At 37.8% G+C, this 18985-nt stretch overlaps 1 protein-coding gene across 1 annotated transcript; it reads left to right on the forward strand.

Moving 5' to 3' along the window:
- Window positions 1–724: 724 nt before the first annotated feature.
- Window positions 725–18163, forward strand: LOC111336382 (wings apart-like protein homolog). The gene is made up of 19 exons (XM_088748036.1): window positions 725–1345; window positions 1866–1946; window positions 2540–2680; window positions 3077–3142; window positions 3389–3571; window positions 3755–3836; window positions 4025–4112; window positions 4960–5023; window positions 5140–5251; window positions 6559–6671; window positions 7800–7876; window positions 8247–8380; window positions 10251–10318; window positions 10975–11022; window positions 13662–13887; window positions 15200–15358; window positions 15495–15583; window positions 17223–17318; window positions 17716–18163. Exons 1-19 carry the CDS (start codon window positions 857–859, stop codon window positions 17773–17775), a joined length of 2376 nt encoding a protein of 791 aa, XP_088604162.1. The 5' UTR covers window positions 725–856; the 3' UTR covers window positions 17776–18163.
- The last annotated feature ends 822 nt before the right edge of the window (window positions 18164–18985 follow it).

Here is an 18985-nt window from a genome sequence, read left to right on the forward strand (position 1 = left end):
ATCTGGCTCATCGATACACTGCACTCGTGGTTTGATTTCGCTAATCAATTCTTTGACAGTTAGCTTATCTGATGTCAATTCATAATGATTTTCCGGGACTAATTTTCCGTACACCGCAGATAGCTCAAGAAGTTGATCTCTGTGACACTTTTTTCTAAAAATTTTCTTCGACTCAACAACAACTGGCGAGTGAAATGGTCTTCTGCACCAGAGGTGCACACGCGTTTTTCAGCGCGGAATTCATTCTCATTTCCAGGGTCCCGATGTTTTGGTCACGTGGCGGTAACACTTGATAATGGAGGGTTCATTAACATTACGATCAAGGGGGTGTCAGAGGACTCGGAGGGGGTAAAGGAGAAAAGTAAGTACAAAATTATTTACAAAAGGGAAAGTTTCGCCGATTTTAAAAATAAATCATGCACAATTTTTGTCTCAGAAACCAAAATTATCTTCTCCCTGACAGAAAAAAATTCATACCAGAAATTCGCCGAAAATATCAATAATTTGTGCATGAGACTTGCTTTCCCTTATAAAAATAATCAAAATTTTGTGTGCTGGAGAACACTGTTCTGATACTCGCGGAGATTCGAAGGTGACACCAGCTCTGCCGCGAAGGAAAGCATATTTTAATCGAAAACTCAAGCGTCTGGACGCAGTGCGGTCCTGCCTGTTTTTTTTTTCGCGCCATAAAGGTTACGAAATGACAGCGGCTTTCACAACAATAATATGCGCAGTTTGCTTCCCGGTAAATTATGAATTGGAGAGAGGGAAACCGTTTGTGTGTAAATTCGCTATGATTTCACGCGAAATTTTAGTTTGATTGCCTCCAAACAAGTATTGTGACCAAGATAAACTCATGCCGAAATACGGCACTAAGACATACAGCCGTAATCGCGCCAAAGAATCAAAACTTTCCAAGGAATTTGATGAGATTCAGCACATTGAGAATTCGGATGCGAACGTCACATCAGGGCAAAACACTTTCTCAAGAAGGGCGTCAAGGAAGTCTCCATGGGCTAGAACAAGCAGAATTATCGAAAAAAATGCTGGTTTGACAAAGGTAGGGGGTGTGGATTCATTAAAGACAGGCAAACGGCGAAGATTAGGCACGATCGACGAGAAAGACCCGTACGCTTTCGACGAAGATGACGTGACGATATCATACTCACAGAAAAGTGCTTTGCAAAGTAACGCTATTGCACCAGCGAAGCAAACGATCGCGCCAGAAGTGACTGATAAAAGTACTGACGATGAAGCTTATAGCAGCTCTCAAGAATTTAGTGAAAATTCATCTCAAGGAAGCGAAAGGAAAATCACCTATTCTTACAAGAAGAAGCTTACTTCGGTGAGGTCATAATATGATAATAGTATTATATAAACAGGTTTTCATCTCCAGGAGTTACCAAAAAGGAATTTCTCCTCGCAGAATTAGTACGGTTTTAGCTGTTGGATAATGTGAAGAGAGAGAAATATCAGTTAAGGGACATTTGTTGATCTAACATCAAATTCTCAGCCTTGGATTTTAAGGAATGAGGGCAGACAGTGCAAATAATTGATGTTTATATCTTGGGGGCGAAAGTTGACTGACTCTGTACCCTTCTTTTGGCCTGTTTGTGTTCTCTGTCCTCATATTGAAACATGATTATCAAATAATGGTAGTGAACCCATTTTTTCTGTCACCCTTACATCTTTTTTTTTTTTTTTTTTGTTTTGTTTTGAAAAATTGGTTTCTTGCAACATAACTCAAAGACAAGAACCTGTGTGCAAAAATCCGAGTGAAATTTTTCTCTTTTTACTCAATTTTGATACTCTGAAGAAAGGTCCTTTATTAAGTGACTCATGTGACTCTCCAATTCACCTTGCAGTCACCATTTAAGAGTTTTCTGAAGAATAATGATAAATCTCTGTCACCAAAGAAAGACAAATCAAGGAGACTCTCAGCCTTGGTAAGATTTTTATCGTAGTCTGGAGAGGAGGGAGTTTAGAAGTAGAATGGGGATGTAATATGATGTGAAACTTGTAAGGAAGGTTTTGCTTTGGTTGTTTTTGATTCTAAGGTTGTGTTTCAAGGTTTGAAAATGATCCTTCTTCGAAGAAGAGACCAAGCTTTTCTTAAGTCAATTTTATGATAATCAAAAAGGGAAAACACAGAGAAAATTTCTGTGGCCTACAGGGCATCAACAGTTGAGTATTTTCTGGTACAATGTAAAATTAGGTGTGGAAGTCCTAATCATGTTTGTTACAGTCTCAAAGAGTTGAATATAGTTATTTCTTGGCTCACTCAAGATTGTACAAAGAGATTTAGTTGTGTTAGTTCTCAATGACCCCTTTTAAAGTCTGATTGCATAAAGGAAGTACAATAAGATCCATCTATGAAAGCTATTTTTGAATAAGAGAATACCTGAGGATACCTGGAGACTTGATGATCCACATTATATTAATTTGGTGCCATTCTCCCCAGAGATGGTGTATATAACTTGATAAATGGCTGATTCATGATATAGTGAGGTCAAACTAAAGCTTAGTTTTTTTTTTTAAGCCCACAAGTGCTGATTTTAGTGAAGAGTCCCAGGACGAAGCAGCTTCTGATACTCCAAGTCTTGCTCCAGCTGTGTGTTTACCACGAAGAAAAGACACTGATTCTCCCAGTGCAATCAGAGTTAAAAGAACAGAGAAACCAGTAAGTTGCATAAGTCTGTGTTTGCAAGTACAGTACTATTAAGTAACACTCATCTACTAGATAGCGATGTTATTCATATGATAGGGTTCTCCATCATTTGAATGACTTAACCTTGCTCAAATGTACTCTGAGCTGAGTGGCCCTTGAAACTAACTCAAACCTTGATTCATGATTAGGATTTCTTAAAAACTTTAAGGATCAAGGCTTGAGTTAAGTTTTTAGACGTTTAGGGCTGTTCACGTGTCCTTACCTATCCTTTACAATTTTCACTCCTGATATTTCCTGGTCTTTGTATACATCAGATCTTTTAGATCTGATGTATACAAAGACATCATAAATCCTTCAAGTTTTTCGATGTCTCAAATCAATTTGACAAATGTTGTCTTTCAATTCCAGCTTTTCACAGTAGTGAGGAATGTCAAACAAGTCCATGAGTGCCTGGAGTCAGGAGAAGATCAGCAGGTAAACCTTTTGTGAAATTCAATTTCTCTGCCCTTAGGCAACCAAAACAGCAACAACGTTAAATTCTGCATGTCTTTAATTGGATACAGCGTTGACTAAAGGGTTACATTAATTATTTGTAAGTCTGCTTCCATTTGTGGCATTCATTTTAGGGCTATGTTTTGCAGTTTATGTTATGCAGCCTGCTTCCCTTATAAAATTAAGTGATATCACTTTGACATAGCAGTGAATATATTTTTGTTTCAGTTTTTTGATGATGTGGAATACCTTCTGGATGGTCTCAAAGAGACCCGTTCAATTTCGACCCGCTGTATCAGTGCCCTGGATTTTGCATCACACTGTGCCCAGCCCTCTTTCAGAGTGAGCCTTCGTGCCCATGGCATGGGACCCAAAATATTTTCAGCTCTTCAAGATGCGCCTTCAGATAAGGTAGGTTTTGTATAAGTCTCAGGAACAATTCACAAACGTAATGCTCATAACCACTGAAATATTCTCTTTCTTCTCTTTACTTTGCTCAGTATTGTACTATTAGTCAACACTTCTCTTCCACTACTGCCCTCATAGTGCAAGTTACAAAATAATACTTTTTATTTTGTCTTTGATTGTTGACAGTGCTTAGCACTTTGTACATCAGCCATTACTTTGATGCTATCCCAAGACCGTCAAAATGCTGACCTTGACAGATCAGTTCTTGGTAAGAATTTTAATTTTGATGGTGAGATTTTTTTATAAGAGCTGTAGAAATCATTCAAGGTACATGTACCTGTGTACGATGGTATACAGCAGTGAGTTATGGCCCAGAAAGGCCACCTTACTAGTGTTTATCTCAGTTTTAGCAACACACTTGAATTGATCCTTAAATTATTTTTAATTACTTTCCAGAACTCATGATGAAACTCTTAGCTGTGGACAGCATGAACAAGCAATCAAAATCACTCAAAGATTACAATAAATACATCTCCAAAGTGCGGTTAGTAGCTCCTGACATAAAGCTCTATTGGTATTAAATATCTTTAAAGTGAGAAGTTTTTAAAATAATATCTAAAGCTGGCTTTACAGTTTATTTTACATCCATCTCACTGTTCATTGATGGCAATTGACATAAATTAAAACACTTGCCTTGTGCTCCCTCTTGTCCAGCCATATTTTTTGCCGTAACCAACTGCAACCTACAGTCACTGTAGTCACTCATATTTTCGTGTAAGGAAAGGAAGTGGTATCATTGGCAGGTTGTGATAATAATTATTTTGTACTTATTAACTGAGTGGTAGAGCAGGGTGAGAAAATATTTGGTTCAAGGTCACGATGCACACACCAAGCGCAGCAAGGTCCATGCCTCATGACTGAGAGCCAAATATTTTCCTGTCCAGCCCAACCAAAGTCAGTTGATAAAAATTTTATCATATGACCACTAAGTTATGAAAATTTCAACCTAAATAAGACATAATAGACGGGCATAGGCAACCACTTGAACACAGAAAAAAAATCAGCAATAGGAGTAAGAAATGCACAATTCCTTGAAAAATGTGGCTTTTGTTTTCTTATTTCTGTTCTACTTCTTTACATCTTTAACCCTTTCATTGCCAGATCTCATTAATAATTCTCCTATCTGTATACCATACAATTCTCATGATGTTAGTTTGGAGAATTTCAATTTATTATTATCCCTTGATCGCTATTTTCTTTATTCTCGTCTGTTGTCTGCTTGATATTGTATTGATATTGTAAGGAGAAATTCTGTCTCGATTTTTCAGGGGAGTTGAAGAGTTAAGGAAGGTTGTTCTAACACCAAATCTCAAAAATTGTTCACATTACAGGACCTTGCTTGAGAAGCAAGGTGTATCTGAGGAGCTACTTGAAATGGGGGATGATGACATAAATGTAAGTTATCTATTTTTTTTTAAGGAATCACAATCATAAATTAATTTGATTACTATTATTTGGTACATATTATCTTTTCCTCGAATGTTGACCCAAGGTTAATATGTGTTTCACAGCCTGCCTCACTAGTGTGTGAATCTTTGCTCTCACTGACATCTCAGAGGATTGGGGAATGGTTTAAGGAAGAAATAAGAGTCCTGCAAGGACTGGATCATATAATGAACACAGGTTGGAGCAGATTTACAAAGTTATAATTTTTGCACAATGTCAGCAAGATGGTCACAAAAAGCAGCAGAGGACAGTGAAAACACATTAATTATTGAATGAAAAACAAGGATGCACCAGTTGGATCCAGATTCTGCTTATGGTTGTAATGACAAACAAACAAATCATTTATAATATTACTACAATTGGCAGTCATTGTGTTGTGTTCTTAGGCAAGACACTTTGTTCTCACAGTGCCTCTCTTCACCCAGGTGTATAAATGGGTACCGGCAAATTTAATGCTGGGGGTAACCCTGCGATGGACTGGCATCCCATCCAGGGGGGAGTAGAAATACTCCTAGTCGCTTCATTCTACAGAAACCAGAGTTAAGCACCGGCCTAATGAGCCACTAGGCTCATAAACAGACTTTACCTTACCAAAAATTGGCAATAGTGATGATAAGAATGCAAACAATGCTGTTTGTGTCAATGTGTCACTCACTGAAAGGATGGTTTTATTTGACCTTGATACTGTTAGTAGTAAAAAAACAAATCGACAGTGTTTTACTATGGTCTCTACTCTTATTGACAATGATATTCGTCATCACAGTGATCAAAATTTTTGTGGAATCCCTTAGCTGAACCTCTGCAACATTTTGACCACTGTGAAATGAATATTGATGGCGGTAAGAGTACAGACCATACCTAACCACTGTTGATTTGTTAACTTCACTACTGTATGGCTGGGTTTACAAGATTCCTTTTCAGTGTGTAAATGGACTTAAATATAGTTTCCTATGGTTGGATGATTTGTTTAAAAGTTTTCAAACCAGTTTGATTTTAATCCTCCATGTGATACATTCAATATAAAAATCAATAAAAAAAAATCAATAAAAAAAAAATAAAATAAAAAAAAAAAAAAAATCAAAAATCAACTTACTGGTGTCTCTGTTCTTTTAACTCTGATGCGGGAGGTTGCTAAGCACGAAAGAAGCGTAAGAGTCGCGCGAGGCGATGGCCGAGAGCAACTCTAGCTTCTTGAGTGCTTAGCAAACCTCCCAAGTGCATCCATAACTCAATAGTGTACGCTGTGGTGTTTACCATTTGTTTTATAACATAACATTGATACATTGTAGCTAAAGAGTTCCCTTTTATTTAACGTAACCAGAAAAAACAAGCGCGCGCGGAAAAATGGTCTTTGCATTTGCTCACGTCAGCAGCGTACACCCATGGGCAAATGGGGGACGCTAAATTGACCAATCAGAGCGCGCGCTTTACTTTGTTTATGTTATAATTGCACTTCTCACCCTTTTTGTCTTTCTTTTGATTAGCAATTCAGATTATTGATGAGCTTGAAACAAGACATGTGGATGGCAGATTACATGAGGGTGTGTCAATAGCTAAGCTTAAAAAGCTAACGAGGTGTATGAGGCTTTTGGAGAACGTAAGTTGTGATGTGCTGTGCAGTGTTCATGTTGCAGGTAAAAATTAAATTCAGGTAAAAAAATTTTAACCTGGGTTGAATTTCAATTTCCTTTGTCTCCGAGCCCTAATTATTCACAATTAGGGCTTGGAGACAAAGAGAATTGAAATTCAACCTAGGTTAAAAAATTTTTTTACCTGAATTTAATTTTTACCTGCAACATTCATATAATTGTTGTAGGTCAATTTATTCTTTAGGTAAATTTGTTTCAAACTAGGTTAATTTGATCTCAACCTAGGTCAGTTGCTGATGTCTGTCTGTCTGTTTTTTTTTTTTTTTGGCTGTGTTGGGATGTCTGGAACTTGAGGTGAATAGTTGTTTTAGTATAATTTCAGATTCCAGACATCTCAACACAGCCAAAAAAAAAAAAAAACAGACAGACAGACATCAGCAACTGACCTAGGGTTGAGATCAAATTAGCCTAGTTTGAAACAAATTTACCTAAAGAACAAATTGACCTACAACATAATTTTCACTTGATTATCCCATGACCCATTACATTGCAACCTGAATTTAACAAATCTCTATATAATGAAGTCCTCGGTCTAATGAATGATACTTCAGTGTCAGCCTTGCTAGAGTTATGGTAAAATGTATGCCACAGAATCTTGATATAATGCACCTTGATATAACAAACCAACTTCTCTAGTCCCTTGGCACTTCGTTAAATTAAGGTTCCATTGTACCCGATATCCACCCACCTTAAACTTGTGATTAGCAAGTTTAAGTCTTAACTCTGAGGAGTGACCAAGGTACAGTTTTTCCTACTAATAAGCAGATAGATGATGGGAATTAAAACAAATGTCAACAAGGAGATATCAGTAGTATTTAATTCTGCACCAAAAACTCCAATTTTTTTCAGATGTTTTTCAAACCAGAACAATTTTGATTTTTATATTGAATGTATCACATGGAGGATTAAAATCAAACTGGTTTGAAAACTTTTAAACAAATCATCCAACCATAGGAAACTATATAGTGTATAGTCAGTGGAATGTTTTTTTTTATTCTGTTTCTGTTTGTTTTCTATTTTGCCTTTGAATTAGTTAACATACTTCCTCTCTTTATATTTTCTAATCTCTACTGCAGGTTACAATCCAGAATTTGAATAATCAAAAGCATATGATTCAGTATGAAAAAGGGTCATTTGTTTCAAGCCTTGTCAGGTAAACAAGCTCTTACATCAAAGTATCGATTCATTTTCATTGCCAGTTTACCCCTACAACCTGAGAACCAATTCTCCCACTCTTTTATTGGTTAATTCAAATATTTCAATTTAGAGACTTGGGTTGGAGCTGTGAAGGAGCAATTTTTGTTGTTTCAGGACAAGAGAGTTTCATTTTGTAACTCATCTCTCCATAAAGGGCCATAAACTCTTCATGAGACCTGAAAAAACTTGGGGGTGGAAAACTTTTCATTATTTCTCATTACACTTTTTGGCTGTAGGCCTGTAAGCCATAAGGTATTATAGTTATACTGTTATGATAAATGTTGTCCTAAAGTGCAATCATGTTTCAATGATTTTTTTCTTTACAGATTGTTACAAATGTGTCTAAACATACTCAACAATGGTGTCTCCTCAAAGAAAGCCAAGAAAAAACCTGATGAGGTGTTTCAAGACTGCTTCTTCAGCATTCTCAAAGTTTTTCTCAACCTTACTCACAATTTTGGTAAGATTCTACTGCCATTATGGACATTTCTCTTATATCATCAAGAGGTCCTTGATAAGAACTCCTCAATAAATCCTTTTGATCCTTTGCAAGTTCTCCTTACTGCTTTCTATTTCTTTCAACCATTTCTCAGGGTACTTACTAGTTAACAAATGTTAAACACCACAGCATACACTATTGAGTTATGGATGCACGCGGGAGGTTACTAAGCACGGAAGAAGCACAAGAGTCATGCGAGGTGATAGCCGAGAGCGACTCTAGCTTTTTGAGTGCTTAGCAAACCTCCCAAGTGCATCCATAACTCATTATAGTTCACCACTAAATTTTCTCCGGTTCTTATTGGTTTAAATCGGTCACGTGATGCGATAGTGTTCATCCGTGGAGAGACACCATCAGCCCATAGTGCCCGCCTGTGGAAAATACCTGGATGGATAGTGCCCGTCCGTGGAAAATACCTAGATTGATAGTACTCATCCGTGAAAATTTTTGAATAGTTTGACGGCCGCGAAGTTAGGCAGATTGGAAAAACAGTGACTTTTCAATTCAGACAGGTATAACATATTATTTAGCCAATGTTCGGTTGCGAATTATTGACATTTGTGACAAGCTGTAGGCACGGAAGAAAATTTAGTGGTGAACAATAAAAACAATAGAGTGTTTATGTCTCGGAACTATCGCTCTGATAGTTACCCCTTGGAAATTTGATGTTCTTAAAACTAGTATAGGCATGGGTTGCACTTGGCAAAGTTTGGTGTGAATGTGGTCACTTTGGTGTAAAAATCTGTCATCAGGGCACATTGCCTAATGCAACCTTAACTTTTCCAGTTCACAAAAACTTTGAAAACTGGCCAAAACATCAACGATGCCGTAGTGCTTGGGTGGGGCAGGTAGATTTCGGAAAACTTGGGCTAAACAATAGCTATCACAGTGGTAACTGTCATCGCTTGTCAGTAAACAGCAAACAACTCGATTGGTCGTGGAACTGACCAGGCATATGGCGCTCGAAGTAATCTTCGCTGACGTCGATTTCTCGCTCTCATCATAGTGACAGTCAAAACAGTTAAACAGGTGTTAACCCATCTTTCATAGATCATACGAAAGACAAAAAAGTGCTCATGATTTAACTGAATAAGAAGAATAAGCATCACTCTGATCGTTATTAACAATGCTTCAACGGGACGTATCTTTTTAATGTTTGGTTTCCTTTTTCAGCTCACTGCTCTCTCCCCATAGCATGTTGATAAACATGTGTCTGGTTTATCAAAGTGTCATCACTGACATTTTTTTCACCTAGTGCGACCCTGATAGTTGAAACCAAAAGTTTGCTTTTCGGTTGCAGTTTCAAATTTTCTATGGTTTTGTTGCGGGCAAAGTTGAAAACTCTGCCCAAGTGCGACCCATACCATATTTGTTTTAAGAACATCTAATTTCCGCGGGGCAACTATCAGCCGATAGTTCCTCGACAGAAACACTCTATAGTTTAAATAGTGTACACTGTGGCTTATACCATTTCTTTTATAACATAACATCGATACATTGTAGCAAAAGAGTTTTCTTTTACTTAACAAATCTTACATGACCAGAAAAAACAAGAACAAGCAGAGAACTAGTCTTTGCATTTGCTCATGTCAGCAGCGTACACCCATGGGCAAATGGTGGACACTGAATTGACCAATCAGAGTGCTCGCTTTACTTTGGTCATGTCATAAAAGAATTTGTTTAACATTCAACAGCCCTTTGAGTTTGTGATCATTTTGTCTTTTCTTTTGACCTCAAATTTTTGATTCAGTAGTGATGGTGTAAGGAGAATTTAGATGCTACTCACTCATAGAGATAAAAAGAAAAGTAAAATTTTTCCTTCACTCTACAGAGAGAGGATGTTCTTGCATTGGGCAACAAGAAGGCTTTTTATCATCCCTTCTTCTGACTGTTTTACAGGTAAAGCACATAACACAAGGCTGTGCTCTCAGAGAAATATTATAGGGAGCCCAGTGCTCTGAAACTGTGAAATCCAGGGTGCCCAGCATATGCTTTTTATGAAAAAACTAAGATTCCTGAGTTTCCCAAGAGCAAAAGTAAAGAGCCAGGGGCTACCAGGCGCTGCTAGACTACAGTCCTCTAGCAGAAATTTGAGACACAGAGGCCTAATGTCTACCACCTTGGACATGAGGTTAAGAAGTGCAGATTTGAGTGGGGACTGGGTAGTTGTATTGTGTTCTTGGGCAATACACTTTACACTCACAGAGCCTCTCCTCAACTAGTAGTTTGAATGGATACTAGGAAATTACCAGCCTGACTGTTAAAGGTTGTCCCCCTCCCCCCTCCCCAGCATTTGGGCAGGTCCCACTGACATTTCATGTAGGGCTAGGCAGCATGTGAGTACAATATTTTGCCAAAGAACACAAGACAACCATTCAAACCTATACAGATCTTCATATGCATCTAGTCATGCATGATATTAACACAGCTAGGCCACCTGTGTGTTCCATGTTGAGGAATTTTATTCATTTTTGTTAAAATAGAGATTTTATTAGTGAAAACTTCATAAATAGCAAAACTAATTGTGGTACATTTTTTTCACTCAATTACGGTAGTTGCCCCAGTTTGTTACGGAGAGCAAGAGGTTTGATCTCCTGGTACTGGTAAGTCAGTACGAAGTGCATATTTCAGGGCTTAATGCACGCTGTGTCACTGCAGGTCTTGTTTGCTTCTTGTTTGCATATTTCAGGGCTAAACATAAGCTGTGTCACTGTAGGTCTTGTTTGCTTCTTGTTTGCATATTTCAGGGCTAAACGTAAGCTGTGTCACTGTAGGTCTTGTTTGCTTCTTATTTGCATATTTCAGGGCTAAACGTAAGCTGTGTCACTGTAGGTCTTGTTTGCTTCTTGTTTGCATATTTTAGGGCTAAACATAAACTGTGTTACTGTAGGTCTTGCTTGTTTTTTGTGAGAGACCATTAAGTCAGTATGAAGTGCATATTTCAGGGCTTAATGCACGCTGTGTCACTGCAGGTCTTGTTTGCTTCTTGTTTGCATATTTCAGGGCTAAACATAAGCTGTGTCACTGTAGGTCTTGTTTGCTTCTTGTTTGCATATTTCAGGGCTAAACATAAGCTGTGTCACTGTAGGTCTTGTTTGCTTCTTGTTTGCATATTTCAGGGCTAAACGTAAGCTGTGTCACTGTAGGTCTTGTTTGCTTATTGTTTGCATATTTCAGGGCTAAATGTAAACTGTGTCACTGTAGGTCTTGTTTGCTTATTGTTTGCATATTTCAGGGCTAAACATAAACTGTGTCACTGTAGGTCTTGTTTGCTTCTTGTTTGCATATTTCAGGGCTAAACATAAGCTGTGTCACTGTAGGTCTTGTTTGCTTCTTATTTGCATATTTCAGGGCTAAATGTAAGCTGTGTCACTGTAGGTCTTGTTTGCTTATTGTTTGCATATTTCAGGGCTAAATGTAAACTGTGTCACTGTAGGTCTTGTTTGCTTCTTGTTTGCATATTTCAGGGCTAAACATAAACTGTGTCACTGTAGGTCTTGTTTGCTTCTTGTTTGCATATTTCAGGGCTAAACATAAGCTGTGTCACTGTAGGTCTTGTTTGCTTATTGTTTGCATATTTTAGGGCTAAATGTAAACTGTGTCACTGTAGGTCTTGTTTGCTTCTTGTTTGCATATTTCAGGGCTAAACGTAAGCTGTGTCACTGTAGGTCTTGTTTGCTTCTTGTTTGCATATTTTAGGGCTAAACATAAACTGTGTTACTGTAGGTCTTGCTTGTTTTTTGTGAGAGACCATTAAGTCAGTATGAAGTGCATATTTCAGGGCTTAATGCACGCTGTGTCACTGCAGGTCTTGTTTGCTTCTTGTTTGCATATTTCAGGGCTAAACATAAGCTGTGTCACTGTAGGTCTTGTTTGCTTCTTGTTTGCATATTTCAGGGCTAAACGTAAGCTGTGTCACTGTAGGTCTTGTTTGCTTCTTATTTGCATATTTCAGGGCTAAACGTAAGCTGTGTCACTGTAGGTCTTGTTTGCTTATTGTTTGCATATTTCAGGGCTAAATGTAAACTGTGTCACTGTAGGTCTTGTTTGCTTATTGTTTGCATATTTCAGGGCTAAACATAAACTGTGTCACTGTAGGTCTTGTTTGCTTCTTGTTTGCATATTTCAGGGCTAAACATAAGCTGTGTCACTGAAGGTCTTGTTTGCTTCTTATTTGCATATTTCAGGGCTAAATGTAAGCTGTGTCACTGTAGGTCTTGTTTGCTTATTGTTTGCATATTTCAGGGCTAAATGTAAACTGTGTCACTGTAGGTCTTGTTTGCTTATTGTTTGCATATTTCAGGGCTAAACATAAACTGTGTCACTGTAGGTCTTGTTTGCTTCTTGTTTGCATATTTCAGGGCTAAACGTAAGCTGTGTCACTGAAGGTCTTGTTTGCTTCTTGTTTGCATATTTCAGGGCTAAACATAAGCTGTGTCACTGTAGGTCTTGTTTGCTTCTTGTTTGCATATTTTGGGGCTAAACATAAGCTGTGTCACTGTAGGTCTTTTTTGCGTCTTGTTTGCATATTTCAGGCTAAACATAAGCTGTCACGGTAGGTCTTGTTTGCTTCTTGTTTGCATATTTCAGGGCTAAACATAAGCTGTGTCACTGTCAGTGTTGTTTGCTTCTTGTTTGCATATTTCAGGGCTAAACATAAGCTGTGTCACTGTAGGTGTTGTTTGCTTCTTGTTTGCATATTTTGGGGCTAAACGTAAGCTGTGTCACCTACTGTAGGTCTTGTTTGCTTCTTGTTTGCATATTTTAGGGCTAAACATAAACTGTGTTACTGTAGGTCTTGCTTGTTTCTTGTGAGAGACCATTAAAACCTCTGTGCAAGTTTCAAGTGCTTTATTCTGTATGGTGGGCCTCAATGACACCGCCAATCACAAGTTTGTGTAACCAGGATGAAACTTGCCACAAAGGATAAGCATCATATCAACTCCCTCTGAAAGTAAAAAGATTGTATCTGTTACACCAATTAGGTTGTTAATTGTGTCTTTCAGCTATTGTCCAAGCCTAGAGCCCATTATGAATTAGAATTAAGTCAGTGGGATTTATAAAAACTTATAACATGTAATTAATATTGTCTAGATACATTTTGGAAGAGGCTAGTTTTTATCAGAATTTGATGCAATAATTTTATTTCAAACTGTCAATATGGAATGCAGTAAACAATCCACACGAACAAACCAGTACATTAATTTTCAAGAGTGTAAATCAATGATTGTTTCCTTGTCAGAGTTTGGAATTGTTATTCAACCTCGTAGAGGACAGTAAGCAGAATGTCGCCTCCCTGGTACAGCTTCGTACCTCCTCCCCTTGCCATGAAAGTCAAGATGACAGCCAAGATGAGACAGATCAGGAGGGGAAACACAGTACAACTGAAGCTCTTGTACAGCTCTTTCTTATAAGAGAGGAAGCTGCCAGGAATACAGATGACATGACATCAGGTCTATCAACTGAAGGTACATGATTTAAATGCTCTCTAAGAAAAGGAGTCAGTCAAGGCTGTAACAGAGCAAGTTTATTCGTTGGGTGTAAGAAGTACTTCAGCAAGTACAGCTGTATATGTATGAGCTGGCCAGAGATGAAAGAATTTGATGTGTAGGTGTGACATTTGGCAGTTGTACAGCATGTACACCAGTTAAAAAAAAATATTAAATAAAATATGAATTGAACTTATGCAGTGGCACACCCAACCATCTTCTACCCTGTTTCCAAGTTGAGCTGGTAGTTAGTTTGTAATTTCTCATGAAGGGAGGAAACCAACAAATGCTGACAAAAACTCGTGGAATAGGGACAAAAGACCCAACAAACTCCAGTCATGTTTGACAATAGGTGAATAAATCAGAGGCGACTAACCATGTTAGAAAGCTGGCATGCTCAGCATCTGCATACATAGATCTTTTTTTAACCCTTTGACCCTTAACCCTTAAGAGTGACGAGCCTCTAATTTCTCCTTACAATATCACCCTTGTATCATACATTAAGGGCATGAGAATAAAGAAAATGATCACCAATTTTAAGCTCCTGATTGTCCAACAAATTCTCCTTATCGTTGCCACAGAAAATGTAGAGAGATAAGTATGGAGAATGTGAATGCTTATGTGAGATTTTGAAGAGTTAAGGTTTAGGTGGTAGTATAATTAGTTTGTTTATTATCCAACCGCATTCCGTAGAGTTTAAATAATGCTTAAGACGAGTACAATTATCACGCAGTATTTGTGCTTTAGAGAACTGGTTAGACAGGTTTTCTCGCATCACACAAGCGACAAATTGGATTGAAGTTACATTAAAAAAATGGTGGACAATTTAAATCATATTTCTGATGATGAAGAGTTGGAAAGGCTGGTGAATACTGATTCAGGTTTATTAGGTCAATTGAATGGAGAAAAGCAGTTAGACGACATTGAAATTTCATCATTTATTGAATAAAATAAAAACAGCAACACGACAACGAGCCAATTCGGTTCCACTTCACATAATTTTGTCACACACTCCCTGTAAATAAATATCCACATAATTCGCCTGCACTTAAATAACAATTTGGCATGTTGGATAATAAATAACTTATTAGATGTTTTGGTGTGTCGTATCGTGGAGTATTTTTGCTCATTATTTGTATTTTGATTTGTCCCTATGGGCTCGTCATTATATGGCACAACTCGTAAAAATACCCAGCAATATTACACAACAAAACATCTAATAAGATATATATATATTGATACAAAATATTAGGAGTAGTGTGAACTAGAAATGATTTTATTTCTTGTCCAGAGGAAAGTAGTCAGGAGTCATTTAAACCAACAAAGGATGGCATGGGGTGGACTTTTGGTGAAGATATTGATGTTTCTGTTGATGAAGGAGATAAGAAATCTAATGACCCTCAAGAAGAAGAAGAAGAAATTGTACCTTTGGAGGTACAGATCGGGAAAGGTGAGGTCATTTTTACGGTGGGGCTAAACCCTGCACCTTGTAACAGAGAGTAAAGTGTACATGTACAAACCATTTGGTCACTGTGTCTTATACAATTAATTAATTTTTTTTTTTTTCATTTGTATTGTTTGTACAGCATTACAAAAAGCTGGAAAACACATGGAAGATAGTGTTGTGGCTGCTTATGTTGCCCTGCTACTTGGATGTATTTTACAGGAAAATGAAGTAAGTCTACATTGTAACATTGAAATTGGTGTCTGCTCCACAGACAGTGATGTTTGTATTCAGAACCAGTCAACATTCCAAGCTGCAGCAGGGCTTGACACTAACTTTTCAACTTACTAGCCAAGGGGCAAGAGACAGCTTTAATGTTACAACAATTTCAGTTTGTTTACAAGCCAAGCTGGCCAGTGGAAATCAAAAACCTTCAGCCAAAACTGAATTACTTCTAGTGTATGGCTGGTTGGTTACCATTAGTGTCAAGCCCTGCTGTAGTGTATGGAGAACATAATAACTTCAATATATAAACAAAGTTGAAATGGTAAATTGGCCACCGTTAAGATTATAAAAGCTGATGTTTCGAGCTCCGAGGAAGGGCTAACGCTTGAAACGTCAGCTTTTATAATCTTAACGGTGGCCAATTTACCATTTCAACTTTGTTTATATATTGAAATTATTTCATTACCCCCACCGACGCAGCCCCAAACAGTTTCTTTAGAAACTATCAGCCTTATGGAGAACATAGTTAAATGTGAAGGTGTAGTCTGATCGTCCGGGTGAGTGTAGTCCTGAGAAGGACTGTTGTCGGTGGTAGTGACTGACGTTTCGACAACCTGTGCGGAAGTCATCATCAAAGTCATCATCAGAGTCTTGACTCTGATGATGACTTCCGCACAGGTTGTCGAAACGTCAGTCACTACCACCGACAACAGTCCTTCTCAGGACTACACTCACCCGGACGATCAGACTACACCTTCACATGTTACCCCCGGGTTCAAACCATTTACTGCAACATAGTTAAAGTACTTTTGTTAATGTTAGTGATATTACCATAGGATTACTGCATGATGAGAAAGTACTGTGGGCAAGTAAGATAATTGTACCAGCTGATTAGATACTTTATCAATGTATAAAGACAATATAGAAAGGAATTGAAGAATGTGTGTCTTCACTTATTGAATATACAACACTTGTCACAGGGTGACCCAAAGGTTAGTATGCTGGACCCTTGAGTGGGAAGCTTGGGTTCATGACCCGGCCAGGTCACTGTGTGGTGTCCTCGGGCAGTGCACTTTACTTTCATGGCACCTCTTTATTCTGAGGTATAGTTGGATAACAAAGAGCTGTCAGGAAAACCTGATGAATTGATAAGGGGGAATCTGTAATGGCATAGCATCCCTGGTGGGAGTTGCATTGCTCCTTGTCACTTCTTGCTAAGGAAACTGTGATCAGCTCTGAACATAAGGGGTAAGTTTCTAAAGAAACTGCGATGCTGCATCAATGGGAGAAACAAGACAATTTTGGTTTTATCAACTGAGTTGATGGTGTACATCGGCGATGGTAGAGAGTGTGAAAGCTGATGTTTCTAGTGTTGGCCCTTCATCCAAGCAAATGAGGAATTGGAAGTGGGTTAAAGAAAGGATCACACTGATGAAGGGCTAACGCTCAAAACATCAGCTTTGAAACTCTTAATGGTGGCCAATTGACATTGTCAACTCTGTTGATTAAACCAAAAGTACCAAGATCAGCAGTGACAAGATGAGCCACTTCACTCAGCTGCTGAATCAAATTGTTTCTCACTTGAGTAGTGAATCTGTTTATTCAATAATTCTTTGATTGTTTATTTCTTATCATTGTCTATTAGGCAAACCAGTCTTTTGTCAGGAGTCTTTTACCTGATGGTGACTTTTCTCTACTTATCAATGTCTTGCGAAAATTCCTCCGCTTCATCAAACTCACGGTAAGCAATTAACAAATTCTAAATTGATAAGGGTGGGATATAGGGATATATGGATGCTTTCTCAGGCTTTCCTCCCTTTACAGCATTCCATAGATGCATCACTGTCACTCACCACTTGTGTTACGGTACCAAGAATGTTGATTTTAATGCATTAACCACTAAGAGAGCAGCATCAAATTTTTCCTGATAATATCATTCTGAATCACACAGTTAGGTCACAAGAATGAAGGAAATGATCAGCAACTAAAGTAGCTCAGGATTGTAAAACAAATTCTCCTTGTCAGCACCTCAGGAAATGTATAGAGAGCATTATGGAGAATATGTATACTGCTGTAAAAGTGTAAAGGGTTAATGGTATTAAATATAAACTTATTTTTTGTGTTTTTGATTCTTATAGAGTGGTACAAGTGGTCATGGAATCGAAAAAATTGTTAAAGTATTGGAAAGTTGCAAGTAAACCAAGCAAAGCCGTTTTGGGGAACATCGACGATTTGCCATTGGCAAAGTAGTCTGCTGTTTGTAGAGTGATGTACATTTTTACTTTTATTCTTACATAATTATCACCAGACGAAAATGAAACTCACATCAAGCATAGCACGTAATGAGACAAATTATTTACAATCTGGATCATTGTATATAAAGAATTCAATTTATTCAGTTTCTTGCTCCATTGAGATACACGAGTTGTTGAATGTAAATTGAGCTTGTCTCAAGTGATTGCAAAGCACGGCTTTGGGTGGGCTCCCTTAAGACTTGAGTGTGCACCGTAGATATGACTGCCTGCCTTCCACATCAGTTGTTCTTGTACATTAGGAATAGGTTCAATAAAGTTTGTGATGTCTCAACATGTTTCTGTCCTTCAATTGTGTGTGGTATAGCCAACCATAATTGATAATTGCAGTGTCCATCTTGTGTTATATATCTTCTTTGATAAGTGTGTCAGGAAGAAAGAAAAAAATGGCAAGATTTGGGGCTCTTGGCAATCCTTGCCCTTTTTCATTGCTTAACTTTGTGGTACCCTTTAACTTCACTGTTTCTTTGTGTTTTTTTGTTTTTTGTTTTGGTCACTGCATTTCTTGAACATGCTAAAATTGGAATGACCAGGGGCCACCTTAGTAAACGAGATGGGAAACTAACAACAGTTATCGTTAACTCTTTGAGTCACTCTCTAAGAGTGACTATCACCTTATTTCTCCTCTCAATATCCTCCTGAATTAAAGATTTAGGTCACAAGAATAAAGTAAATGATCACCAACTAAAGAAGCCCTTGATTGTTATACAAATTCTCCTTGTCAGCACCTTAGGAAATGTATAGAAAACAGTATGGAGAATATGCAGACTGATGTTAGGCTGAAAAGGTCCTTAGGAATTGTATAGAGAACAGTATGGAGAATATGCAGACTGTTAGGCTGAAAAGGTCCTTCGGAATTGTATAGAGAACAGTATAAAGAATGTGCAGACTGATATTTAACAATTATATGCTGAACCTGAGGCGAATAATTGTTTTAGTATAATTTCAGAGCTGTACAACAGAAATTTCTAAAATCATAACATTTTATATAAACCGCATGGAGCAGTTTATATAGCATCATATAAGGAACCGCTTGACCAATCAGATTGCTGGAAACTCTTTGCTCAGCTCTGAAATTATACTAATAGGGTTTATA

This window comes from Stylophora pistillata, chromosome 2 (genome assembly GCF_964205215.1).
Source record: "Stylophora pistillata chromosome 2, jaStyPist1.2, whole genome shotgun sequence".
NCBI classification, from domain to species: domain Eukaryota; kingdom Metazoa; phylum Cnidaria; class Anthozoa; order Scleractinia; family Pocilloporidae; genus Stylophora; species Stylophora pistillata.

Bases quoted from the DNA above. Each gene is read 5' to 3' on its own strand.
- LOC111336382 (XM_088748036.1), top strand. From the start codon at position 857: ATGCCGAAATACGGCACTAAGACATACAGCCGTAATCGCGCCAAAGAA. The intron at 2,681-3,076 runs GTAAGTTGCATA...TTTCAATTCCAG, and splicing joins TTAAAAGAACAGAGAAACCA to CTTTTCACAGTAGTGAGGAA. The intron at 8,381-10,250 runs GTAAGATTCTAC...TTCACTCTACAG, and splicing joins CAACCTTACTCACAATTTTG to AGAGAGGATGTTCTTGCATT.